Consider the following 27424-nt stretch of genomic DNA (forward strand, 5'->3'; position numbering starts at 1 on the left):
ACAACTGCCTTAACATAATAAAACTAACTAGGCCACAATCTCACTGATATGAGATAAACCCCTCTGAGCTTAGTGGGCCTTTGCTTCCAAATAAAAACACAAAAGCTACATGCAGGTGGCTCTGCGCAGCTGCAGAACCCATGGATGGAAGTGCACAGAGAACATTAATTTAGATGTCTTTCAAAGTTGATTTATTAATTAAAATCAAATCACCACAACATATTCCATTTCTTTATTTATTTGACAAGCAGCAGTATCATGTTCTTTTTACATTTTAATGTAGATACAATTATTATGTTATCTGCCATATTACAATATTTAGTCTGTTTTAACTTTGTCTTTTAAGATACATTAAAAAACATCAACTGCAAACGTGGGGGGCATGGAGGGGGTGGAAGGGGGAAAGCATGGTATCCAACCAAAATTTCCACATTTCAGCAATACTTTACTCATTCTCGTTTAGTAAAGTTTTAAGAAATGTCATAATGACATGAGCTTGGAATATCTATAGGCTTTTCATTTCTTTTCGTTGACGCTCATGACGTGGCACTGGTGATGTTGTAAACAGCTGAAAAAACAGGGGCTGCCAAAGTGACCAATTATGGAGGCACAGCAGGCCTGCTTTTTCCCCCCCCACAGGACACACCAAGCAGTGACAGCAATGATCTCCGTACAACCATACCTGCAGGATATTAACCTCATGCTACGTAGCTGTACTCATCTGCTGAGGACTGGCTCCGCTCAATGTATTGTTTGTCAATCAGAACTTCAATACACTTCTTAATCATGCTGATACTTGGATTAAACCTAGCTCTTGATTGGCTAATGACCTGAAAGAGAGAGAGACGTTTTATTTAACATATACCTAATTCAAATGAGTTATAAAGCTTCAAAACCAAACCAATGTCACCTTCTGCACATCATTCTAAAAGGGCATACATTCATTTCCCCCCCTGAACTGTGGGACGGTTGACATAATATTGTTTTTCCTCCTTGTGAACAGTCTTGAGCTTTCCACAGAGTATACAGTCGTACCTTAGTTCTTGAACGCCTTGTGACTCGAACATTTTGGCTCCCAAACGCTGCAAACCCAGAAGTAAGTGGTCTGGTTTGCAAACTTTTTTTGGAAGCCGAACGTCCAACGCGGCTTCTGACTGAGTGCAGGAAGCTCCTGCAGCCAATTGGAAGCTGTGCCTTGGTTTTCGAACATTTTTGGAAGTTGAATGGACTTCCAGAACGAATTCCGTTCGAAAACCAAGGTACAACTGTACTTCATGTGGAGAAATGCACGTGTAAATCTGCTGGTAAAAATGAATACTGCTACAGCTATTTCCATAATCAGCACTGCTGGTAAAATGACTTTTGTGACAACAGAAATTATTGCTGTCAGTTGCTGTTCTGGTGTACCACTCAGTTTACAGCACTTCTCTAGGCAACCTCTCGCTGAAAGCCCAAGCATCTTTTGGGTGCATTATGACACCTCTATGTTGTTTGATTTGCATCTGCTTGGGGATACCTAACATGGCATTTTGTGCCCTACGTTTTGTATTTAAAGTTGACAGTTCTAACACCAGAGTTCCAATGTATATTTAGCATTAGGGGCTTCCAACCTGGCCGAAACCAGCAATAACCAAACCACTGTCCTTAACAAGATCTCCTACTACATTCTACAAATTTCCACCAGAAAACATGTTTTCATCAAGTCCATAACACTGGTCGGCACATGCCCTTACCTCCTGAATAAGAGCATTGTGTCGCAGCAGCTTCCGCGCTTTCATGATACGAACTATAGCAGCTTGAAGGTACATTTTTCTATCTTCATCTACAGCGCTTCTGGTTTGCTCCATTTCCTGCAACACACACACACGTATTAACTGATTTATATACCAAGAGACTGATTCAATAGACTTAACAAGGTATAATTCAGGGGGTTAGCTGTGAAGTTTGCACCGCGAATGCAGTCGTGGAATTGTATGTTCAGACTGTGCATTGCACTGTGCTAGCTAGCACTATGGTTTCTGACCTGTGTGTCATCTGTGCTGCTTATAGTGTGGGTTATTGCCTGATCGCTGGCTAAGTGAATGCAGTGGGGGTCCCAGGGTCTGCCTTGCTATAACAAGCTTGACACCAAAAGGGTTTGCCACTTTTGAGTCACATGTCAGGGAGAGACAGGGACAGGGGAGCCCCATACTGTCAGTCAGGATATAGAAGGCACTGTGTGAAACAGGCCTGTGACCCTCAGCTAGGGTGAGAGCCAGGTGGAGGGGAAGTCTGGCTTTGTGGAAGTTGTGAGTGAGAGACAGGGGGAAGAGAGTGGCTAGGGGATTTAACATCAACTTCTGGCTGTGTAGGATGCATATAGTACTGGTCCTGAGCTTGCTATTCTGTACTCCAATCTCCAATCTGCATATGGTGTGAATGGTGACGTGTTAATGCTTCTGGATGGGAAAGATGCTGTCTCAGTTTCAGTGGTGTTGGGCAAGGGAAGGCACATTTTGAGCAGGGGTGGGGGCTGACCACCATCAGGGACAGAGGCCTAGGGGTTTGGTCTCCAATCCTTATTTCAGCCCTCTCACTCCATCAGAAGTTACTGGTAGCATATCCACTGTCTCCTCTGGTTCGGTGGTGCTGTTGCTGAATGCTAGATTGGCCCATAATAAAACCATGCTCATGCACAACCTGACTGTGCATAACTAGGGGATCAAGGTGGGGGTGTTGCTATTGTCCATAAGAGCAACATCTCCTTGGCCAGGAAGCCTCTTGATCTTGGGATGGGCTCAGAGGGTCTGCATCTGGTATTGGGCCAGAAAGACAGGGATGCTGCTGGTCTACTAAATATCCCTGATCAGGCTTGCTAGTCTCTGAGGAGGACCCTAAAATGATAATCTTGGGTGATTTCCATATCCATATCCACATGGAGGCTGCTGTCAGGCCAGCTAGAGACTTCATGACATCCATGACAACCATGGGTCTCTCTCAGACGGCCATTGGTCCAACACACCAGGCAGGGCACACTCTTGATGTAGCAGGAGTGCAAGGCACTTCCTTGTCATGGTCAGACCTGTCAGTATCTGGTTAAGTTTGGGCGGACACTGGCAATTCTCCCCTGTAAGAATGGTGGGCCTGTTCAGATGGCCTGCCCTCAGAGGCGTGATGGAGCTGGAGCACTTCCTTCAAGGAGTTCTAGACCAGGGTTTTCCAAACTTCCCAGCATCCCTGATCACTGGCCCTGCTAGTTAGGGATGGTGGCAGTTATTGTCCAATAACAGCTAGAGACCCAAGTTTGGGAAACTCTGTTCTAGACTATGGACCAGGCCGGAGAAGACTGGACCACAAGTGGCTAGTCTCGCTCTGAAGCCAACCAAACACTGGCAAGAATTCACAATCATGCTTGCCATGTGGAAGTGTGGACTGTGAATAAAGCTCTTTTTGCAGTTTGCATTATGTCCTCTAGTAGCCAGCCAGCTGAGAAATTATGGAAGGTCCAGAGGTTACCGACTCCCAGCTATTGGCCAGTTGCAATATCCGGTTTTTGGAGAAGGTGGTGGATCAATTGGATCAGTGAAGTAATAAGACTAATTTGATAAAGTTTTGTTTATTATGCAACTGAGATTCAAGAAATATTAATTCTTAGCTTATCTAGTTATCTGCCATGACACATGGTTGAAAGGAATGACATTCCTAGTTCAAATGTTTTATTTTTCAAGCTGTAATCACTGTGAACAAGTTGGAATGACTAATGCTGTTAGCTGTAAAGGACTGATGAGACTTAGAGCAATTCGGTAAATTGGAAATTCCCAATTTAATCCACACTTCTCAATTTGAAGCCCAGTTTGCACTGGATCTCCTAGAAAATGCCTTGCTGTCCATACTAGCAACCTCATTGCAATGATCTTGCTTGCCTCCCATTAACTCTTTCTACTTCTAACACCAAAAAGTTAGCAGTTTTAAAAATAGGTTTCAGTTTTATACTATTCATGCAATTTAAGCTCGTTCATATCAAAGAAGTTAATACTTGCCTGTGGTGTATCTTTTTGCATTGATGTAGTGATTTTAAATTTTGTCCGTTTACTGCTGAAGTTCATATTTAATGAAAAAGTAGACTCTGCTTCTACATCTTCCTGCAATGAGAAAAGCATGTGTATTTCACACACAAATGATGCCAAACACATTAACAGCTTGTCTGTTTCCCCAAGAACAGTGAACAGCTTGCATGAAAAATATCTAGAGTTACATATGGCTTACATCTTCGCTGTTGAAATATAAACATATTGCTATTTTTTTTCTTCAATTTGGCAGTTCTGAATTATTTAACTTCCCTATGGAGCAGTTTGGCAACTCAAGGCACTCAAGATAATGCATTTTACATATATGATTGTTTTTAAAACGAGCCCAGTGTAATTGTTCCACTACGCTGAACACAAAAATGCCTAATGTTGTTAACAAGATTGAAATATAGCAAGAACAATTACTGGAAATTAATTAGAACATGTTTTAGTCTATCAATCCTGTGACATTCCAGGGGAAAGTTAGAAAGTGCACTTCCTAGTCCTCTTAAATTAAATTACAAAAAGGCACTGAGGAAAAATGGACCATTTCTTACAGATAATCTCATTTCAACCTATGGGGATAGATATAGCTTTAAGAACATGAGTTTGTTGCACTGCTCAAGGATTAGGTTTGTAATAACTGTCTACTGCCTTGTCTAGGAGACCCTCAGGAATGTTCTGGGTAAGCTGTACTTCAGGATGTTCTTTTTGCTAACTATGGAAACTCAAGTGCCCTCAGATGCACAGGAAACAGGCACACACAGCACTCCAAGCTTCAGTACTTTAGGTGGGGCCCAGTAAGATTTTTGTCCATTTTGAGGAGTAAAATTTCAAGTCATTTTTACCAACTGTTTCTGAAAGAACACTGAGTTTCAAAAGCAGTTTGCAAAGTGGCATGGGGGCTGGTACTTGAGAGTTGACATGGGTGGCGCTGTGGTCTAAACCACTAAGCCTCTTGGGCTTGCCGATCGGAAGGTTGGCAGTTTGAATCTGCACAATGGGGTGAGCTCCCGTTGCTCTGTCCCAGCTTCTGACAACCTAGCAGTTTGAAGGCATATCAGTGCCAGGAGATAGGTACCGCTGTGGCAGGAAGGTAAATGGCATTTCCATGCGCTCTGGCACTTGTCACCGTGTCCCGTTGCACCAGAAGCAGTTTAGTCATGCTGGCCACATGACCCAGAAAGCTATCTGTGGACAAACATCGGCTCTCTCAGCCTGGAAAAGTGAGATGAGCGCCGCACCCCATAGTCCCCTTTGATGGGACTTAATCGTCCAGGGGTCCTTTACCTTACTTGAGAGGCATGAAGTTCAAGGTTTTTAGACAGGTGTAACTTGCATTGTTCTCATGGACAGTGTGTTAGAATTCCTGCTCCTGCATTGTTGTCTTTCACATGACGTGGTATGTTTTGATTCCACGAAGTAGGAAGTGATGGAGACAGGATATTTGTGTTACTGTGTTCCATGAAGTGGGACTATTGTCCTTTGTTCTTTCTCTTTGCTGTCTGATGCTAGAGAGAGACGGAGCCATGTTGCAGTGCTCCATGTGTGTTTATACATAAATAAAGTAGATTAGCCAAAATGCTGAAGTCTGTTACGCAAGCTGCCAAGACTCTGCGGATCCCTAAGTGTGCCGATGTCTGTTGGCATCGGTCGCTGTGATGTTCGGGCAGAAGAAAGCTTTTGAAGCTCCCAAACGAAAGACCAGGAGGGAGAGAACATGCCTGTTGGGCATGTGTCCCTGCCAGGGTCCTACTCAAGTGTAGGACAAGTTCCTGACACAGTGTTCCAAAACCACATAAAAATGTGGCCAATCTGAAATTCTATAAGCAAAAGATGAGGAACCTGTGGCTCTCCAGATGTTGATGGACTCCAACTCCCATCACCCCCAGCTAGAATGGTCAAAGGTCAGAGATGATGGGAGCTGCAGTTCATCAACATCTGGGGAAGCACAGGTTGCCCTCCATTGCTATACAAGCTGTGGGCGATAGTGACAGAAGGCAATGCTTCATCTCTCCCATAAAACGAACACAAAACACTTGCAAATGTCCAGTAAGCGGAGACAGAAGCAAATACATTCTATGTCCCTTTGGCGACATACCTTCTCAGAGTCATGGTTGATCATTTTGACATCAAGTAACGACTTGATTGTTTTTGTCAATTCCTTCTCATTCATCTGCGTACTGTCTTGAAGTTCTCTATAACTGACAGTTTCACTGTTGTTGAAGGCAAGCAGCACTGCCATTTGGTATGTTGTAACCATGGCTACATATGGTTTGCACAAATAATTCATTTTAACTTCACCTGCAAATCAACGATGCATTTCATGAACAGGTTTAGCTCACATTACAAATTTTAAAAATGGCACTCTCCTTCAATGTGGGGGCAGGCATGGAGAAGCCCAAGGCCTGGTGGTTGACTGAACCAAGCACGCAGAGAAGAAATGAGCTAAGGGTTTTACTAACTGGCCCTCTCAGTGAAAGAAATGACTCAAATAAAGCATGTTTCTGTACACAGCTGGGATACTGAGGTATATAAAAATTATGCACAGTGTAAGAAAGTGGATAGCAAGACATTTTTCTCCTTTTTTCATAATACTAGGCCCCAATATGGCTGAATGTTGGAAGATTCAGGTCAGACAAAAGAACAAACGTCTTCACACAGCGCACAGTTAAACAATGGAATTTACTCTCACAAGCAGCAGTGCTGGCCACCTATTTGACAAATTCATGGAAATTAAGGTTATCAGTGGCTACTGGCCATGATGGCTATTTACTACCTATACTGCCAGAGGCAATGTGCCTCTGAATACCAGCTGGTGGGAAAGGTAAATGGGCAAAATATTGTGGAGTTTAGGTTGTGTTTGCTAACTTCCCATGGGCATCTAGTTGGTCACTGTAAGAACAGGATGCTGAACCGAATGAGCTGCCAGTCTGATTCAGTGGGGCTATTCTTATATTCTTTCATTTAGTGTAGTCATATCCACATCCATTACCCCCCAATCCTGTCTCCCGGTGTCTGCATTAATTTGTTCCTTGTACACACACTTCCATAATGCCCTTCTGTCCCAGCTTTCTAGGTCTTGCTAACAAGGACCTTAAACTGTTCCAGCTCAAAGCACTGTTGAAGAATCAAACTATGCCGAGTTGCCTGTATAATCAAACTGAATCTTATGCTAACATTTTATTTTTTTCAACCTATACTAATAACTGGGTGTTTTCCAAAAGGCTGTCTCGAAATACAACTCATTTCTGGAGAACACTCTGTTAATATCGCAAAGATACAATCTGTAAAGCTATAAATCCTACAGGCAAGCTTCAAAGGAGATGAAATTAAGATACCTATTAGTGCTAAATCAGCACAACCATATTAACAATGTCAACGAAAGTAATTTTAAGAGGGTTTTAAAAAATTTACTAATCTTCCAAAGGATTTATGGGTTCCAATAATAAAAAACTAGCATTAGCATATTAGAAGTTTCCAGAAGGTAAAAAGCATGCACACTTATTTTTACCTGTGCAGAGATAATGAAGCCAGGTGAGTTTCCTCCCACTGAAATGCTGACTGTAAAATAATTCAAACTGTAAAACAAAATCATTCTTTGGGTCAAATATTTTAAGAGATTAAGTCCTCAGCCAAATACCTCAAGACAAAAAATTCTGGTTAGTGCAGAGTTTAGAATAATAATACAATGAACCTTCTTCAAATGTCAGCTATAATGCAACATAAGCTTGTAAACTCATGAAGCAAAAACAACCAATTACAAAGAAAGCGCAAACACAGAATCATGGAATTGTAAAGTTGGAAAGAACCCTGAGGATCATCTAGTCCAACCCCCTGCATTTCAAGAATATTTATTAAGAGTTTAACATTTTAATCATCCTACTCCCCATCCGAATACATTTTAACCACTGTAGAACTGGGTTGTGTGTGTGTGTGTGTGTGTGTGTGTGTGTGTGTGTGTTGCATCGCTACCAGCACTCAATGATCTCTGAAAGATCACCTCCTTTCCTACAGACCCTCTTGGGTGTTAAATTCAACATAGTATGCTGGAGACATGAATCTTTACTCTGGCTTTTGACACTATGCATTTTCAGGACCTTCTTTTGACTAATCTGTTTTAACTATTTTTTAATATTGAAGTTTAAATTGCTGTAACCTGCCCTGGGACCTGATGGTGATGGGCGGATAATACAGTTTAATAAGAATAATAATTACTATTATTACTACCAACTTTAATTAGTACAATTATTGACATGTACCTTTAACTGGATCTATTAGCATTTCACTGCAGAATATACCTTATTTATTTATTCATAGCTAATCACTTTATATAGATTTTTAATATGACCAGCCACCACCCTGTGAAGAAAGTAACTAGCTCCTTAAGACACACATGAAGCAATTTCAAGCAAGCAACTTGAGAGGCAGGCAGTTCCCGCTCTTCTTAAACTTAGACTTGCTGGGCGACTGACAGTGTTTCTCAGGAAATGTGTGTTGGTAACTCCTGAGCACCCCATTGAGTCCCTCTTGGAAGACAGCAAAAAGGTCACTAGAGGAGCCAGCAAATCAGGCATTAAGGGTCCCTTAACTCTAAGAATTAGCTTCAAAAGCTGCTAGGTAAGCTCTAAATTCAGAGGAAGTCATGGATAAGAGGACTACAAAATTTCAAGAGGAGTATTCCTAGTTCCTTTTTTCCCCTTACTTTGAGCTAACTAACTATACAGCAGTATCTTCAGAGATGGTAGAATGTAATACCACACACTAGTCTATTTCCTAAGAGGGTTAAATCATATTATTGAAACCGGCCACAGAATCTTTAAACACCACAACAGAACTGTGAACATTCTGTCTTTTGTTAAAGGAGGAATTGGGAGAAAAGCCTGCAATTCTTCAAGCAAATCCAAAGAATGCCTCATGCTATACTAAAGGATATACTAAAAGATAAACCAAAATATTAATAATTCACTAATGATAATTAATAAAGGTTTATTATTGGAATTAAGCACTAGATATTCATGAAAGTCAAATGTACACGTTAACTATTCAAGTAATAGCCTTTAGAACTGTATTTCATATCTTTCCTATTAAGAAACATTTATCACTCATTACTTATATTAATTGCTCATTAAATAAAACTGATAGCTACAGAGGAGATTGCTAATACAACATCAAAAAGCCCCGGTCTAATTTAATTCACAAGCCTCAGGGGTTAGAATTTATTGGGGCCATCTCCCACTGACACAAGGAGGTTCATAAAAAGAAAAAGCACAGGAGACTTTCCATTTCAGAGCCTCCCCTTTTCCTTTGAAGCCTGCCTGAAACCAGCTCAGAAAAAGGCAAACTCTATCTAAATTCTAAGTACATTAGTTAATTTTGTCTGATCAAATAAATTAGAAAGCGGGATTTAGAAAGCAAATCACTGATTAAAATGACAATTTAAATAGCACAGAGTTAAGCCCTTATTAAGGCTGTTGCTAACATTTCAATTCTGCAAATCTGCAAGAAAGGTTGCTGTCAACTAACAATTTGTGCATCAGTCCCGTCATTACCATTCACTATGTAGCAGCATCTGGCCCCAGGGATGTACATAGAAAAGTAAGCAGTATCCCTTTGTAGTCATGCTGGACAGTCCACTGGTATCAAGCTGTTCCTACTAACCATAGCATTTTAATGTGGTGCATTTCATACCAGTTTGTAGTACTAAAATTTCCTACTAACTTCCCATGCCCATCTGTAAGAACACACAACATATTTCTGCTTCTCAGGATTGGGTCAATATCTGGTTTTCGAAAACATGATATATCAGCAGCTAAATACAGCAATAGGCTGATATATCACGATGTCTGAAATGCATCTCGGCTGCCTCCCCACTTTACCAATAATTACAATAAAAACAGCAGCGCACCAGCTCTCTCATTATAAGCAGCCAGTTTCCAAAAGCCTATTGGAACAGGAAAGTCTTAACCCTGATGCCCAGTTAACTGCATATGAAACTTAGTAAGAATGTACCAGGGACGCGGGTGGCGCTGTGGGTTAAAGCCTCAGCGCCTAGGGCTTGCCGATCGAAAGGTCGGCGGTTCGAATCCCCGCGGCGGGGTGCGCTCCCGTCGTTCGGTCCCAGCGCCTGCCAACCTAGCAGTTCGAAAGCACCCCCGGGTGCAAGTAGATAAATAGGTACCGCTTACCAGTGGGAAGGTAAACGGCGTTCCGTGTGCTGCGCTGGCTCGCCAGATGCAGCTTTGTCACGCTGGCCACGTGACCCGGAAGTGTCTCCGGACAGCGCTGGCCCCCGGCCTATAGATGTGAGATGGGCGCACAAACCCCAGAGTCTGTCAAGACTGGCCCGTTCGGGCAGGGGTACCTTTACCTTTACCTTTAAGAATGTACCACTCGACAGCTTGCTGTAGTTATATGTTTTCTTGTATTTACATGAAAACCAGTAACAATTATTTGGATAAAAAAGAAAGTCTTAAACTGCCGGCAGGAGGACCACAAGGAGGGAGCCTGTCTAGCTTCTCTAAAAGGTAAAGGGACCCCTGACCATTAGGTCCAGTCGTGACGGACTCTGGGGTTGCGGCGCTCATCTCGCTTTATTGGCCGAGGGAGCGCCGGCGTACAACTTCCGGGTCATGTGACCAGCATGACTAAGCCGCTTCTGGCGAACCAGAGCAGTGCACAGAAACGCTGTTTACCTTCCCGCTGGAGTGGTACCTATTTATCTACTTGCACTCTGACATGCTTTTGAACTGCTATGTTGGCAGGAGCAGGGACCGAGCAACGGGAGCTCACCCTGTTGCGGGGATTCGAACCGCCGACCTTCTGATTGGCAAGTCCTAGGCTCTGTGGTTTAACCCACAGTGCCACCCGCGTCCCTCTAGCTTCTCTAGGGAGTTGCAAAATCTGGGACAAGCCACTGAGAATTCCTTCTCCCGCATCCCTACCAAGCATGCCAGGTGGAAGGTTAGAAAGGAATGGAAGCAAAGGTCCAACAATACTGTGATAGTATCTGCTGTCCTTTTATTTCAACTTTTTAGGGCAGGAGGGGGAGTTGAAGGGGACACCATATAGCCCCAACGTATTAGGAGGCAGGAATCCAGTGCAAATGGAGGATGAAAAGAGTGGAACATTTATTAGTTATGCTGCCTGCAGAAGAAGCCGCCAAAATGTGAATTTTACATGGTCAGATAACATGGTTGGCTCTGATGAAAAGTGGTTGGTTGTTGAGGCTGTCTCAAGCACTGGGTATTAGTTACAAAGACTGTCCTTACCTGAAGGAAGCCCTCCCTTTATGAACAAACCAGGGACCAGAGTTAGGATTGACCAGCTTCTCTGTACCCAAAAGAATTATCTCCCACCCACTATCATAACCTTGTCACTTTGATTTCTACACTTCTTGGAACTTGTGAAAAGATGCACAAATTGCAGCGGTGGCAGTTCTCAGTTTCCAACCCAAAACCACACAACGACTGCTACCACATGAAGGGTGGAATGAACAAGCCTACAAAACCAACTGTTAGGAATGGGAAAAGTTTAGGAACTTTAACAATGCCTTTTAGGTTTGCTATCATAGGACAGCTATGTTTCTCACCTGGTCTCCTAATATATACGCCGTCTGCCAATCCTCACACTGGTAAAAGTGAGGTTGCTATTTAGAGTGTTCTTGGTACCCAGGCCCCCAGCCTACAAAGGCAGAGAGTACCTCATACTCTCTGAGCAGATTCTTCCAAAACTCTAAAGAATCCACATTTAATAATAAATAATAATAATTATTTATACACACACACACACCGCCCATCTGGCTGGGTTTTCCCAGCTACTCTGGGCAGCTCCCAACATAATATTAATAATGATAATAATAAAGCGATAAAACATCAAACATTAAAAACTTCCCTAAACAGTTAACAGCCTAGCAGCAAACAGGAACTTTAAAGACTCCATGGGAAAAATCACCTCATGGGCAAAGAGCAGATACTTCCCATTCTTCCACTATGTCTAACCCACCAATCCTGATAGTGCTAGGGAGAAAAAAGCAGTTTTTACAAAAAGAAAATGAATGATGGTGGAAGGGGAAAGCTAAACTGTTTCTGACTTCTTAGGGAACGAGAAAAGGTTCCCTAGCAGATGGGTGTCAAATTCATTTTATCTGACAAGTTCTGTGTACGTGCCACAACGGAAGTAACTTCCAGTCTGAAGGTTGACTACTCCTTTCCCCAGAGATCTGAAAAGATATTCAGCAGCCATCCAAGATCTGCAAACAACACAGAACTGGTCGGATTCTTTTCATTTAACTAGTCACTTGGAAACAGAGTGGCCTCTTCCCTTGGTGCCACAGAGTTGCATCAAGAGGTTAGGGCCGAGCTGATGGCTGTCTAAGTGGAGGAAAATAAAAAGCGGTCCTTAAGAGAGCTTGGTATTTTCTTTATGTCAACTGGAGTACATCAGGTTGCAAGTATAAGGCTGTTTTAAAAGGAAAATCCATCTTTTCCCCCAAATTGCCACAAAAGCAACAAGAAATCAGGAACTATGTTCAAGAATGAATTCTCTGGCTATAAAATGCACAATGCAGTCAGAAAGATGTGTCTCATGGTTTCTAATAATGGGAATATGACCCAATCTCTGTTAATCAAAGTTGCCAGAAAGAAAGAAAAAATAAACCCTGACACTAAACATGACATGTGAACTCTTAAGACAATTGTGCTAACGATGAAGTAGATGCAAAAGATCTTCCCATAATGAAGTGATGGAAATTGGAGCACTCTTAGAAATAATATATTCCAATCAAATATCATACGTAATTTGGATCGTGTTTTAGGAGGTAAAGTCTATCACATGAAGAAACTATTTTCACTGGAGGAACAATATGTATATATTTTGCTTTTTCTTAAAACCCAGAATGAACAGAGTTTCTGAACTATAAAATGTCAGTAGCAATTAGTGTTTTCAAAACTGTTAGGACAAACTATGAGCCAGTGGGTTGAATTCAGTTTCTTTCTTCGTGTGTGTGTGTGTGCGCGCGCGCACACACACACACACACACACAAGTATGAGAGAAAATATCTTTCAGTAGAATCAGCAAGAGTTTTATGACACAACTAATCTTTTCCTAAGCACCCAACTTATAACCTACAGAAAGAACAGGTGGTTTTTCAAATTATACAGAAGAATATCAAAAACCATGCTTGCCAGGGAAGACAGGATTTATGCTAGCTGTACACATGAAAAAAACCTGAATCAAACTACTTGGAAACTGAACATTTTATCCAGACATCTTACTGATATTCCCACATACAAAAACCTTGTTTATTAGAAAAGTCAACAACACTGAAATTTCAGTCACCTTCAAGTTGTAATATACCAGGGTGTTAAAAGTTCCTAATGGTTGTCAGAAGCTTAAAGCTGAGTATTTGCTGCTAAATTTGGGATGTTTCTCACGATTAGCTCCAAAAAATATTAAGCAGCTATTTGTCCAAGATGAAAGTGGGCAGAGGCAGTGAAAAAGTGTCCAGAGCATTCAGTGCTCAGGAATAAATACATTTTTCTGGTCTAGAAATTAAGATAAATTTCTCAGCAAGTGAGTATGGAATGCCAATAAGTAAAAGCAGCAGAGGGGAGCAATGAACTTATGAACACATAGGTTTGTCTCAATGCGCAAATACTACAACCATGAGAATGGGGTCAAGTTAATCAATAGTATAAACTTGTTGTAAATCATAACACATAGGAAGATATGTAGCAAGCAACATATACTGGAAGGATACTGATGCACCCCCTTGTTGGAGACAGTATACAGTATTCCAAACACTTTGTAGGTTTTTTTATGCTTGCAGGTTACATTGTAACGTAGAGAGGACTACAATTAAACTTCAAATCTGAATGAATCAAAATGGGAATTTTAAAGATACAGTGGTACCTCAGGTTAAGAACTTAATTCGTTCTGGAAGTCTGTTCTTAACCTGAAACTGTTCTTAACCTGAAGCACCACTTTAGCTAATGGGGCCTCCCGCTGTCACCACGCTACTGCTGCGCGATTTCTGTTCTCACCCTGAAGCAAAGTTCTTAACCCGAGGCACTATTTCTGGGTTAAGCAGAGTCTGTAACCTGAAGCATCTGCAACCTGAAGTGTCTGTAACTGAAGGTACCACTGTATGTTTACTGGCAATCTGGAAGTGCTAGACTGGACATCAACCCTTTCCATGCCACAGGAGAATTCTCATAATATTAAAGGATAGGAGATTTGTGCTTTCCTGTTAGGAGAATATAAGTTATCATACCTCATGTTCCTTACAGAACTATAAAAGCACTTTGTGACAGCATCTAAACTGAACAAGCATTTAGGTTACAGTGGAACCTAGTGTTACGTACCGTCCTCCTTGCGAATGCTGTGGGTTACAAGTTCTGCTAACCTGTAAGTAGATGCCCCTTGTTGTGAACTTTGCCCCGGGACGCAAGTGGAAGTCACACCACGGCAGTGCAGCAGCAGCGGGAGGCATCATTAGCAAAAGCGCGCCTCATGTTACAAGCAGTTTCAGGTTACAAACGGACCTCCGGAACGCATTGTTTGTAACCGGAGGTACCACTGTATTTATATGCAATGTGAATTATTTCTACACTAACACTGATCAGTTAAAGGCGGCTTTTCTTCTACAAGCTGGTGCCCTCCACATATGTTTGAACTATAGCTCCCATCATCATTGACTAATGGCCATGCTGGCTACGGTCGATAGGAGTTGGTGTCCAACAACATCTGGAAAGCAACAGGTCAGGGAGGGCTGGTTGAAGTATTTCAATTCTCAACGTAAGACTGTTAGTTATTAAATCTGCAAGAAATCTCCTACTAACCTACCATCTGTACACTTTTTTCCAGTTCCTGAGGAATTGCAAATGTAGATGAAGGCGCCTGAGTCAAAGGCCACGCACCAGCCTGAAAAATAAACACATTAAATACATTGTGTTATACTAAAACTTTTCTAGAAAAGGCATATAAACCAGCCATCATTCTCTCTCTCATATGCATATGCATACACCCACACCCACACCCACACCCAAACACCCTAATAAACCCACACAAGCCATGACAGCCAAGCTGAATCACAGCAACCTTATTTGAAATTATGGGGTGCAAATGGAAACCCATGGAATACCATAAAAAAGCTTCAGAGCACAAAACAAAAGCTCCCCACATAGGAAGAACTGGCTCAAAAGCAGAGAAAGCCGGGACTCTCCCATCTGTCAAAGCCAGCTAATAAGGGTTTCAGCCTTGATTGCTACAGGCTGAAAACTATGGCTGCTTTCCCTATTAGCAACCAAGGCAGGAAGGCTGGGTTGACTAGAGATTGACTGTTCGGGCACATACTGTTTATCCTCCCATACTGCATCCATCCAAGCTATACCTGGTTGTGATCACTCTGCTTTTCTGCTCTTGCCACCTTGTTCCCGGAGTTAAGCGAAACGCTTCAAGCCTTGGTTTAAAGCAGGCCTACTAATGTGAGTCCCAATTTGGCCTGCAACGACATTCCCCGCAAACCACACCCATCTACCCCATATCTTCATTTCTGGAGACAATTATACAGGGACACCTGGGAGTTTTGAACACGCTCCCAGTTGCTCCTTCGTAAGTGCTGCTCCCTATCACACATATAGCTTGGCCACACTAACTGTATTCAGACATTCAGAGTGAACACATATGGGCTTAAAGTGGGGAGCGAGTTACTATGCACATGCAAACCTCAGCCCCAACGCACTGAATGTGGGAACGCCCTCCCAGCAGATGTCAAGGCAATAAGCAACTATTTTACTTTTAAGAGACATCTGAAGGCAGCCCTATTTAGGGAAGTTTTTAATGTTAATGCTGTACTGTATTGTGTTTTTAATATTCGGTTGGGAGCCACCCAGAGTGGTTGGGGAAACCCAGCCAGATGGGTGGGGTATTAATAATAATAATAATAATAATAATAATAATAATAATAATGTCTGAATTGGAACAGGCATGCACAGCAATATTAGCAGCAAGGCCTGTATGCTCACTCCCACCCCCTATCTCCACTTTAAGGCCACATGTGTTCACCCTGAACACATGAAGAAGGCTATTTGAAATGAAGCAACACACACACATGCACACATGCCTCAAATACCTGAAGAACGTATATCTGAAAACTAATTCCCAAATCTACAACGGTGTCCTGATTTTTTATGAAGTTGTTGAATTTGTTGTTAAGATCTGCACTGACACTCATGTCTGTATACATTCGATGGAGCTTGCTAGTAAACTCATAACCACAGGCTTGCTGGAAAACAAAAAATGCACATACAAGATTTGTAATTAAGGCACACATAGACAGTCAGCAAGTGAGTAGCCTGCTTTTGTTTTAAAGAGCTACAGGATAAATACTGAACAGGCACACCATCTCTACTTTTGAGGACAAGTTTTAAAACCACTCCAGGACTTGGAGGTTGGAGGTGTGCTGACACTAGGGTTGCAATTGTATTTCTCTTTTAAAAGCTACCTGATAATAGCAGATATGCTCACAACCTTGACTGTAATCCAGAAAACCACCTAAAAGGGCTTTAGGCATGAGGGCAAGGAGGTGCTCAACCTAAGTGGTGCCATGAGGCTCAACAAACAGAACCAACAGCCATGTATACACTGATCGCAGCAGTACCAGGACTAGTTTTGGCTGTTCCCAAGATACCAGCTGATGAGCTCTGCAGAACCAGACTGTGGTAGCAGACAAAATTAAGCTACATATTTCAGGCAGCAAAAGCTCCACAATGGGTGGGGAAGCTGTGACCACATGTTGTTGTGCTACAACAACTCCCATAGCCATTGGCCAGGCAGGCTGGGGTTGGCAGGAGATGAGGCTCCAATAACATCTGGACATCTCAGCTGTACTGAGAATGGCAATGAATGCAATTTGTCAGCTTGCAGCTTTTGGGCACCATCTGCTGGTTGGTTTATAAAATATCAAGCATTGGCTAGCTAATTCTCAGATAAAACGTACAGACTGGACAATCCCACCAGAAGCTTTTCGGGGGGGGGGTTGCAATCGTATGATTTTATAAGCACAATTAAAAGCAGGTTCCTAAAATTAGGTCAGATTCTAAGCATGTTTAGGGACATTTCCTTAGAATCACCTTAGTAGCAGCTTAAAAGTGTCAAGAACGGCTACTGCTGGACTGTTGATTTTACTGTTCTAGTAAGCTGGAAATTACCTTCAATTTGTTAATCATAGCTTCTTCAGAGTCCATGGACATAGACAAACCATGTATAAGTCGTTTTGCCAACATTCTGGCATAGAACTGTATAGAAGAAGAGCAAGAGTTCAGATTTCTTTGCATTTCAAGACACTCTCCCAGAAAGGGAAAAAACAGAATATAAATAATTTTAAAAATAGCGATTACTTACTTTTTGGAAAACATCTTTGTCGTCAATGTATTTGAAAACAGTAATGAAGCTAGTAAGTTTGTCTTCTACTTCATTTTCTGTCATGCCTTTTGCGGATTTTTTTAGCAAGTTGTCACAATACTTGGCCAGCTCAAGTGTAAAGAAAGAAGAAAAGGACATTCGTCAAGCAGAATAGTATTAAGGGGGGAACTAACAATGTAGTTGGGGACGCAGGTGGCACTGTGGGTTAAACCACTGAGCCTAGGGCTTGCTGATCGGAAGGTCGGTGGTTCGAATCCCTGCAACTGGGTGAGCGCCTGTTGTTTGGTCCCAGCTCCTGCCCACCTAGCAGTTCAAAAGCACATTAAAGTGCAAGTAGATAAATAGGTACCACTCCGGCGGGAAGGTAAACGGTGTTTCCGTGCGCTTCTCTGGTTTGCCAGAAGTGACTTAGTCATGCTGGCCACATGACCCAGAAACTGTATGCCGGCTCCCTCGGCCAATAAAGCGAGATGAGCACCGCAACCCCAGAGCCGGCCACGACTGGACCTAATGGTCAGGGGTCCCTTTACCTTTAACAACGTAGTTAAGGCAGCATAGTTGTGTCTTCTTTTGGACAAAGGTACGTGCCATGGCAAGTACTTTTAAGAATGCACAGATCAAGTGTCCAAAGAGCTTCACATACACTTTCAGTTATTGTTAAAAACAGGCTTGTAAGTCAAGGATGGGAACCTGCAGTCTTCTAAATGATACTGGTTTACCACCAGCTGACTAGAGCTGACGGGAGCTGGCATCCTACAATATCTGGAGGGCACACAGGCGTCCCACCATGGTTGTATGTTAAGACCAGGGGTCAGCAACCTTTCTTTTTTAAAAATGTATATCTTTATTGTTTTAAAATAGATACATTTATGCCAGGAAATCAAACCAACCAACCAACCAACCAACCAACAAACATACAATCAAATAAACAAACAAACTATAAATTGACAAACAGACATAGTTACGTTCATAGGATCATGGAAAGAAAGCACTTTGCATCCTCTAAACCAAGGGTCAGCAAACTTTTTCAGCCGTGGGCCAGTCCACTGTCCCTCAGACCATGTGGTGGGATGGACTATATTTTTTGGGGGAAAATGAACGAATTCCTATGCCCCACAAAAAACCCAGAGATGCATTTTTTTAAAAAGCACACATTCTACTTGTGTAGAAACACCAGACAGGGCCCACAAATAACCCAGAGATGCATTTTAAATAAAAGGACACATTCTAGTCATGTAAAAACACGCTGATTCCCAGACCGTCCACTGGCCAGATTTAGAAGGTGATTGGGCCGCATCCGGCCCACGGGCATTAGGTTGCCTACCCCTGGTTAAGACAAAGCAAGGACCATTTTGCCTCAACAGGGCATCTCAGTGCTTAGATGCACTGGTCTGGAAAAGCCTTTGAAAAACCACAGGATGTTACCTGAATAAAGTTAATGCTTACATCTAAACACTCTAAACAAGTATCTGGTACTTACCAGCTCAGGAGCTTTGCAGATAGACTTTGGTTCCCTATAGTTCACTACGGATGTCAAGGCCTATTTAGGAATACAAGAAATATATCAGCCCCACACACATGGTCATACATAATCTCAGAACCAATTCCAAGTGGGTTCCCATCAAACGCATATAGGCTCTATCATGCTTCTTCAACTAGATCCTGGCAAAATCAAGCTCTTCACAACTGTTTTCAATTACTAAACATTTATTGGGTGCTAGCAGTGTGCTGTAAGACAAAAGTGTCTTATCAGGTATACACACAAAAACAACAAACACAACCCCCCCCCCTGCTGTGGCCACTGGGTAAACCTAGTGTAAAACGTAAGGGTGAAAAGTCAAGCCCTTCCCACTAACTCAAGACTGAAACATTCAAGTAACTGCTTTTAAGAAAGTCTCAGGACAATATTGGGGAGTAGGGTACTTGCTAGATGCAAAGCATGCCAGGAGACATGATTATGGGTGTCTGTTATTAAGGACTGCATTCAATGTCTGCAAAGGATATGTGTTTTAGGAACACCAAAAACTAGATTTCCAAGATTTTAGAAATTGTGGGTTATATTCAGTTCAGAAGAGATTCAGAAGAGACCCAACGAAGTAAACAAAACTAAGCCATGCCCATGAACTTCAACAGATCTACTCTGAGTAGGACTAGTACTGGAGACAAACCTAATACAAGTAGGTTAGAAAGGAGTTAGTCTCCTTCCAATGTGCAATGAACTTGCAGGTATTTTGTGATAACACGCAGGTTTTTTTAAAATGTGACACCATCGTATGATAATTAAGTGTAACTGCAAGCGAGGAATGCAAGTATTTAAAACACTGTATTACCAAAAGGAGTATACTTCTCATAACTGAATGATTAAAAAAAACCACAATGGTACTGTATAGGACATTGACCTATGCCTCCAATTCCAAACTTGTGTGCATTTTCCATAACTGCTCATTTATTAGGATAGAAACCTATGCACAGACCACTCTAGATGACTATGAAAAGCCAATGAGCACGTGTAATTCAGGACCATGGATTATGCTTGTGAGTTTCCCAGTAAACACAATCCATGAATGGTTTGTTGACATTAGATCCTGTAGCACATGTGAATGGTTATCTCTTTTATCCATCCAACACAGTGTGGGAGATTAGTTTAGCACAGGTGTGGGAAACCTATGGTCCTCCTGATCTTACTGAACTACAACTGCCATCAGCCCTAGTAATGGTCAGTGGGCAGAGTTGATGGGACTTGTAGTCCAACAACATCTGGAGGACCAAAGGTTTCCACTACCTGGTTTTATGCACCCATGTACCAAAGCCTTATATGTTTAAGGAAACCTGTGCTTATTTATTTGATTTTGCTTCCAAATTGTCTTGAAAACATTAGATCGCCATCTTGTTCCAATTACTTTATGTCAGGTGAAATCATTCATACCAATTTATGTTACATCAAGCCATATTCATGACTGATATTCAATCTCACTATTCAATGCAACAGGTAGGATTCCTCATAAATTATGTTCCTTACAATTATTTGGTAGACAAAGCCTTTTCACTAGGCTTACCTTGTCAAGGGCACTCATAAATCGCTGGTCACCGTTCAAAACGCTGCTGATGAGCTGAACAAATTTACTGTGTACTTCCAACACTGACTCCACAAACTGAGTGGGCATCTGAGGATAGAATCACAGGTGTGTATTTTTTCCAAATGCAACAGAGTAATATTACAAACAGGCACTTTGCTTGGCCAAAAGGTATTGGGAATTATGCCAGAGAGAAAATGTGAAGTGCAGCACAGGCCCTATAATGTCTACTCAGAAGTAAGTCCTACTGGATTTGATGTGGCTTATTCCCAGGTACTAGAGTGTGAAAATGTAACAGAATAATACAACCTCCAGGGAATATTTGCTGTACTCAGTTTACACAACTGTGCATCACAGAATTCACATGTTGCATTAGTTTACGCTAGCAATAAGTACAGTTACATGTCTCATACAGAAATGTAGTGATTGCACCTGTCTTCTTGAAGGATTGGCAGCAAACTGCAGCTATAAATTCATTTACTTTAAGCTAGTTCCATCCTATTGGTTCCTTGGGTGCGTGAATACTAAAGGACACATGAGCATATTAAGAAATGTCAGATTTCACGCTGTGTTAGAAAGAGTAATGAGGAGCACTACTACCATGTAATCATTTTTGGCAGGGTCAAAAACACAGTAGACTTTCTTACACTGATTACATGTTCAGTAATAAAGGAATGCCATGGCTATAATAATAGTTTCTATTCCACTGTATGCTAAACCACTAGCTCTTGTGAAAAAACAAAAATGGCAGCAAAGAAAGCATACAGATTTAGTATAGACTAAATGGCGACAACCTTATAGAAGCACCCCCCCCAACTTCCCAACATCATCTTTATGCTTAGATTGATCAGAAATTCCACACTATTCCCACTGAAGACAAAACTTACGTTTTCCTGAGAGAGATTGCTGGTTGCTCTAAGGCCCTCATCATGGATATGATTTTGTAGTTCCTGAATCATATGAGGTAATCCACTTGGCACAGCATGAAGCAACGTGTACATATTTGCCATGTCTGCAAAAAAAGGAAGGTACAGGTTTTCAGATGTACTAAAAAAAAATCACTATAACAACATCAATGTTTAAACAGCATAATGATACTAAAAAATGAAGGCACCACATACATGCAAATTTGGCAAAAGAGCAACAGGGAAAGGGGAGGCTGTGGTCAAGACTATGCTGTAATTCAGGGGTGTCCGACTGGTCGATTACGGGACGTCCCTGGTCAATCCCGTTATCCTGATTGATTCCCCCCCCCCCCAAAAAAAGCTCAACTATTTTGGTCAAATCACTGCCAGTTTCTTTTATACTGGGAGTAGATGGCAGTCTCTAGGGAGCTGGACATGCCTGCTGTAATTAATATGAAAATTAACTGAAATTAAAGCAGAAAGGCGCTCAGAGCAGTTTACAAAAATTAGGAACACCCCCCCCCATTCTCATTACTTTACATATCCTAGACCACCACCACCTGAGCAAGCACTGGTTAAGCTATTGTAAGTCACTCAAAACAGCACCAGTGAAGACCCTGTGGTTCTCCGGACATCGTTGCACTCCAACTCCCATCAGGCCCAGCCTGCATGGCCAATGCTCAGGGATGATGGAATTGTAGTCTATCAACATCAAGAGAATCACAGGCTCACCACCTCTGCTTCCTAACATGGGCAATAACAGCACAACCTTCTTCTAGCTTCAAGGTGTATTTCTAAACCTTTGATGTATTCAGAAATTGAATTCTGTATGGATGTTATGTATCAGAAAGAGAACTTGCTTACAGAATTGCCTTAAAGTAATGTGTGAATATATTGTTACCAATGTTCCTGCTAGAAAATACTATGAAACTTTGTTATGTGTGAGATGATGCTATAGACAAAATGACAGAATTGCCCTGGAACAGATTGCTGAGCTGGGATACTGAATCATCAAGTATATGTGGATTCCTTCCAGTGCTAGTCATACTCACAGTAGACCTCAGTAGGTTAAAACCCTGTGTTATTGAGATTACTTGCGATAAGGAAGCTTATTGTGAGGGCACTATCCCTTTAAGTGGGTTGTGCTTAAGCAAGTCAGGTGAGACTGGAAGGGGCCTCTAGGTAGAATGAAGCAGCAATAGAGAAGCTATAGCTTCCTTTAACAGAGACTCCTCATTTTGTAAGTAGTTAATAAAGTTTATATTATGTTTATGGGCATCCCGGATTCTGAAAGTTATTAATCAAAGAATAACACATGGCACCAGAAGTGGTTGGGCGCATGCCAGACTGACTGCACAGAGTAACAACGAAGGTGGAAAAGATACAAAAGACCAGGGAGAGAGGGAGATTTTTTTTTTAATAAGAAAAAAAGATGGAGCATCTAGTAACTCTAGAACCTCTTGCTTGCTCCAGGAATGCAGCAGAGTACTGGATAGGATTCAGGCAAGATTTTGACCTCTTTGTGAAAGCAAGTGGAGCTACAGAGAAAGATGGAGAGCAGAAGGCAGCTAGTTTTCTAAATATTGATAGGTGAGAGGCCTTAGCTTTATTCACTCAATTTGCAACTGAGTGAAGAACTAGCTAATTATGAGACCATGCTGCAGACAAATGAAAACTTTGAGAGATACCAGTTTCATAGGAGAGTACAAAAGGATGGGGAAACATTTGAATCCTTTATTGCACATCTTAGACTGTAAAGCAAGACATGTAATTTTGGAGGGGTATATGGGGTGTTGGGGGAGGGGGAGTACGTCTGCTGGGAGACCCATTGTGCTGTTTCTGGGGTAGTTTGTCCACCTTTGGTCCCCACCCTGGACTCAACTCTCACCTGTGGTTCCTAGAACTGTTGGCGTGCAACTGTATCCACACCCCAGGAATGGCTACGACCGGCCAGCTAAACCAAGTAAGGGTAGCCAATGGGTCTTAAACCCTTGGTAAATTAGGGACTTGTCCAGTCAATCTGCCACACAGAATAGACAAGACCAATAGAAGGTCCAAAGGTCAAGAATGTGGTTTCTGTAGGTGCTGTAGAGAGAAGTGAGGGACAGATGGGGCTCATCAACCTGGAAAGGTAGCCCATCTAGGAGAAAGAAAACTCTAATCTTAAACCTTGGCTGCCTTGTGGCTATACTCAATCATGAGAAAGGCTTCGGGAGTAAATCCTGAGAAATAATCCGCATCCCACTGCCTTGTGGGACATCATCAGGAGAGGAAAAGGCCAAGGAGTAAACCCAACACAAACCCAGAGTGCAGTCCCAAAGACGGTTGGATGGCGCCTCTTTCTGGCAATTCCTGCATAACTGAGCGTTCACACTGTAGGAGCAGACATAGACCCAGCCAATGTCCTGCATTTGGAAAGACCTGCAACTTTTGCAAAGAACAAATTCACTTTGCAAAGGTTTGAAAGCAAGCACAGACTGGGCTCAGATCGAAACAAAGAGGATTACAGCACCAGCACAGGAGAAAACTTTTATTTGGGAAGTCTTCCAGAGGCATCAGGATTCAGTTACTGGACTGGACTCTGAATACAAATGGGACTTTTGTTACTTACAAATTGGATACTGGAGCTCAAGTAAATGTATCTGAGGCTACTGTGAAAGACTTGGGAGAGAAAGCCAAGCCATACAGTATGCAAATAGCTCCAACTTAAAACTTAAAAGCGGAAAGCTTATTTGAACTAGGGGAGTTTGGAAAACTGATGTTCAAGTAAGCAACAAAATGATAAAGTTATCATGTGTAGTTGTTGTTGCTGGAAATGGGATACCTATACTGGGACTGAAAAACATGTCAGATTATAGATTTTATTAAGAAGCTGTACAGTGCAGAATGACAGGGTCACATGAACACTGAAGATCATGTGTCTTTATTGGCATTGGTAAACTCTCAACAGATTATAAAAGAAACTGTCTGAACCCTATTTTCAAGTTTACATGCATCCAGGAATGTCCGGCTGGCTCTTAGAGATAAAAGAGGAACTTAGAACAAAAATAGTGCTCTTAGAACAAAATAGTAAATGACTGTGTTTTCAATACTCCTTTTTGTAGGCATTGCTTTACTAGATTGCCTTTTGGAATTTGTTCCACCTCTGAACACTTTCATAGAAAGATACAACAAATCTTTGAAAGTCCTGAAGGTACTAAAGTTTATATCAATGCTGTTCTGATATGGAGGAGAACATTAGATGAACATAATCAGAGACTACAGAAGGCTCTGGAAAGAGCTTGTAAAGCTGACTTGAAATAGACAAAAATGAAGATTTAGAGTTGAGGAAATAACCCACCTAGGAGAAAAGTAACACTGATCCCAAAAGAATCCAAGCAATCACTAACATGCTACCACCAGCAGCTAAATAGGACTAGCAAAAAATTATGGGCATAGCAAAATGCAAAATAATTTCCTATTTTAATATATGAACAACCAATATTGGCAGAAGCAGACCACAAGCAATTGGTAGCGCTGCAAAATGGAGTTTAGCAGCTACATCTTCCAGGTTAGACAGACTGTTTTCTGAATTACAATCAGATGATTTGCAACCGGAATATAGCTCTGGTAAATGCTTAGTAACTGAAGACACTTTGCCCAGAGCTTATGATGGGACTAAGACTGAGGCAAATTCAGATTCTGGAGTAGTACAAGAAAATCTGGTCTCTAACCAGATGTGGTCCATAATTGCAAGGGCCACAAGCTCAGGAAATTATTTTGAAACAAATAATACAAGTAATCAATTCCGATGGATGTGGAAAACACATGAAGTCCTGAGAACTATTTTGCAGGGGACATGTATGTGCTGGATGGAGTTTTGTTCAAAGGCACCATACAGGTGGTTCCTAGCTCTAAAGGAAGAGAATCTGCAATGGGTGCATGAAGGACCTACAGGCATGGACAAATGCAGGTTTACTCCCCACACAGGTGTTGACGAGCAGCACTGAGGAGATGCTTCCTGCACAACACCACCAAAGCCCTTGGACAAAGTGTAGGTCCATAGTTTCCTCTTCTCTCTGAAGTGGGAAACATTGATAGCACTGCAACCTTCTTTGTCAGGTTTCCCTTAGCGGAAATGGGTGCTTGGAAGCCCCGCAAGAGATTCTGGTGTGCAGGAAAACCTTCTTGTTAATCATGTCACATCATAATGACATCATGTGATAAGCAGGTAGGTAGGCTGCCCACTTGTCAATTCTGACCCATGAGGCTGATCCTGACAAGGATCTACTCTGTGGAGCCACAAGGGTTCCCCCCTATCGAGATACTCGAGAATGTCCCTTCCTGGATCACTACGCTTATTTATACTAGAAAACAACATAGGTGACTATAAATTCAATTACAAATATTTAGAAGGTATATTATATTTTGAATTCAAACTTAATCACCCTGTATGTCTTTACCGTTTCTCTTCTCTTGTCGGATAATGTTATGGCATTCTGCGTGAAGGAACTGTAAGTGATCTGCTACCATTCGCTGTTGGCATTCATTAATTACTTTGCCATAGGAACTGGGGTGTAGATATTTTCGACACCTCATTTCTTCATCTTTTAATCTACATAAAACCTAAAAGAAATTTTTGAGTTGGAGAACAAAACGAAGCACTGCATGGTTATTTAGGGGCAGAACAAACATTCAAGTTTAAAGTAACAGAAACAAAGTATGACCAAGGGAACTATTTAGGCAAAATGGATGCCCCAATACACTGCAAACTCCTGTCACAATTGCTCATATTCTTGAAATGGAAAGAACAGTGGACCTTATCCTGACTCTATCCTGCTAATCAAATTTATTGCAATCTTCTTAAGTTCTCTCAACTATCATCAGCTATGCATGATTGTCCATATGGATAGCATGAGATCTCTGAATGGAAATAGGCCTTCTGAATATCTCTCTTATAAATCAGCATTACAAGTCAGCTGCATTTGAAGAATGGAACCTACTTAGAAAAATAAAAAAGCAATCAGTTGCTAGATATCTCCACTGCAAATGGATATCCTCTTCACCCTACCAAGCAACTTTTAGCACTCAGATCAACTTTAGAAGCCCTATTTTGAGTTTCTCTGCTGCCTAGTGGCAGGTGGCTGAATATGAGGAGCATGTTAAGTGCCTTAATCAATCGGGCCAAGGTCCACAACTCCAAAACCCAAGGCTAACATTTCACCTTGCTAGGGGGCAAGAAAGCTGAGCCTCTTCCCTGAAAATGGTTAAGTTCCACTGCCACACAGGTTGCTCACCCACATTTCTCATTTGCCATGGAAGCTGACAATCCAGGGGTCAAATGACCCCCGTATGATAAAGTTTACAGAATGCAAAGTGCTTTCTTTCCATGATCCTATGAACATAACTTGCGGAGTATACTAGCCCCTCCCATTTGCCTTAATTTTAGTTGTTTTGCTGTCTTTTAATGGTGGCAACCTCTATCCTGGCTTATATTTTTCCTTTACTTGGCAGTGCCAGTATATACAAGGGGGACCCACCTCTTCCCTGCCTGCCTTTTTCAAGGAAGGGAGATGGTACAAAGCCTCCCACAGGTGAGAAAGAGGCAAAAGTGCTGGCAGTGAACGATGGTCACTGGCATGAGGTGCAGAACCCCTAAAGTGCAGGGCCCAGGGCAGTCACCCCATACTCCCCAAGATGGCCCTGCCTATGATGTACAGAAACCAATGAGCTGGTGTATATTTTCTCTTGAGGAACACTGAATAATTGGCATCTATGCTGCACATAAATATGAGTGTCTTACCTTTTCCATATACTGTGAGCAGTTTGACTCTTGCATTAAATTTGAAGCTTCTTGTTTATAATACTCCCCTGTTTCATTCAGAAAAGGGCACTCAAAAATTTCCTGATAAAACTAAAACAAGAGAGGGTGATCAAGTACAAATAAGGCAAGGGATGGAACAATTGCCACAATAAGCCAAGACAACGAAAGAA

The 27424-nt window shown here is 41.8% G+C and overlaps 1 protein-coding gene across 7 annotated transcripts in view; it reads right to left on the reverse strand.

Annotated features, from left to right (window-relative positions):
- Positions 1-217: 217 nt before the first annotated feature.
- Positions 218-27424, reverse strand: part of CUL2 (cullin 2) — a 55212-nt gene continuing 28005 nt past the window's right edge. For 5 of the 7 annotated variants that reach the window (XM_082192294.1, XM_082192292.1, XM_082192293.1 and 2 more), the window contains 14 exons: positions 27234-27344; positions 25879-26056; positions 21434-21558; positions 20529-20636; positions 18953-19012; positions 17452-17580; positions 17259-17345; positions 16181-16333; positions 14893-14970; positions 7561-7627; positions 6148-6350; positions 4020-4121; positions 1734-1850; positions 218-830 (listed from right to left, as the gene is read on the reverse strand). In XM_082192294.1, coding sequence (XP_082048420.1) covers positions 699-830; positions 1734-1850; positions 4020-4121; positions 6148-6350; positions 7561-7627; positions 14893-14970; positions 16181-16333; positions 17259-17345; positions 17452-17580; positions 18953-19012; positions 20529-20636; positions 21434-21558; positions 25879-26056; positions 27234-27344 — 1650 coding nt within the window. In that variant the 3' untranslated portion in view covers positions 218-698. The remainder of the gene's footprint in view (positions 831-1733; positions 1851-4019; positions 4122-6147; positions 6351-7560; positions 7628-14892; positions 14971-16180; positions 16334-17258; positions 17346-17451; positions 17581-18952; positions 19013-20528; positions 20637-21433; positions 21559-25878; positions 26057-27233; positions 27345-27424) is intronic. The other 2 variants (XM_082192297.1, XM_082192295.1) reach the window with 1 other exon arrangement.

Source organism: Podarcis vaucheri, assembly GCF_965113315.1.
Source record: "Podarcis vaucheri genome assembly, chromosome: 12".
Classification (NCBI taxonomy): domain Eukaryota; kingdom Metazoa; phylum Chordata; class Lepidosauria; order Squamata; family Lacertidae; genus Podarcis; species Podarcis vaucheri.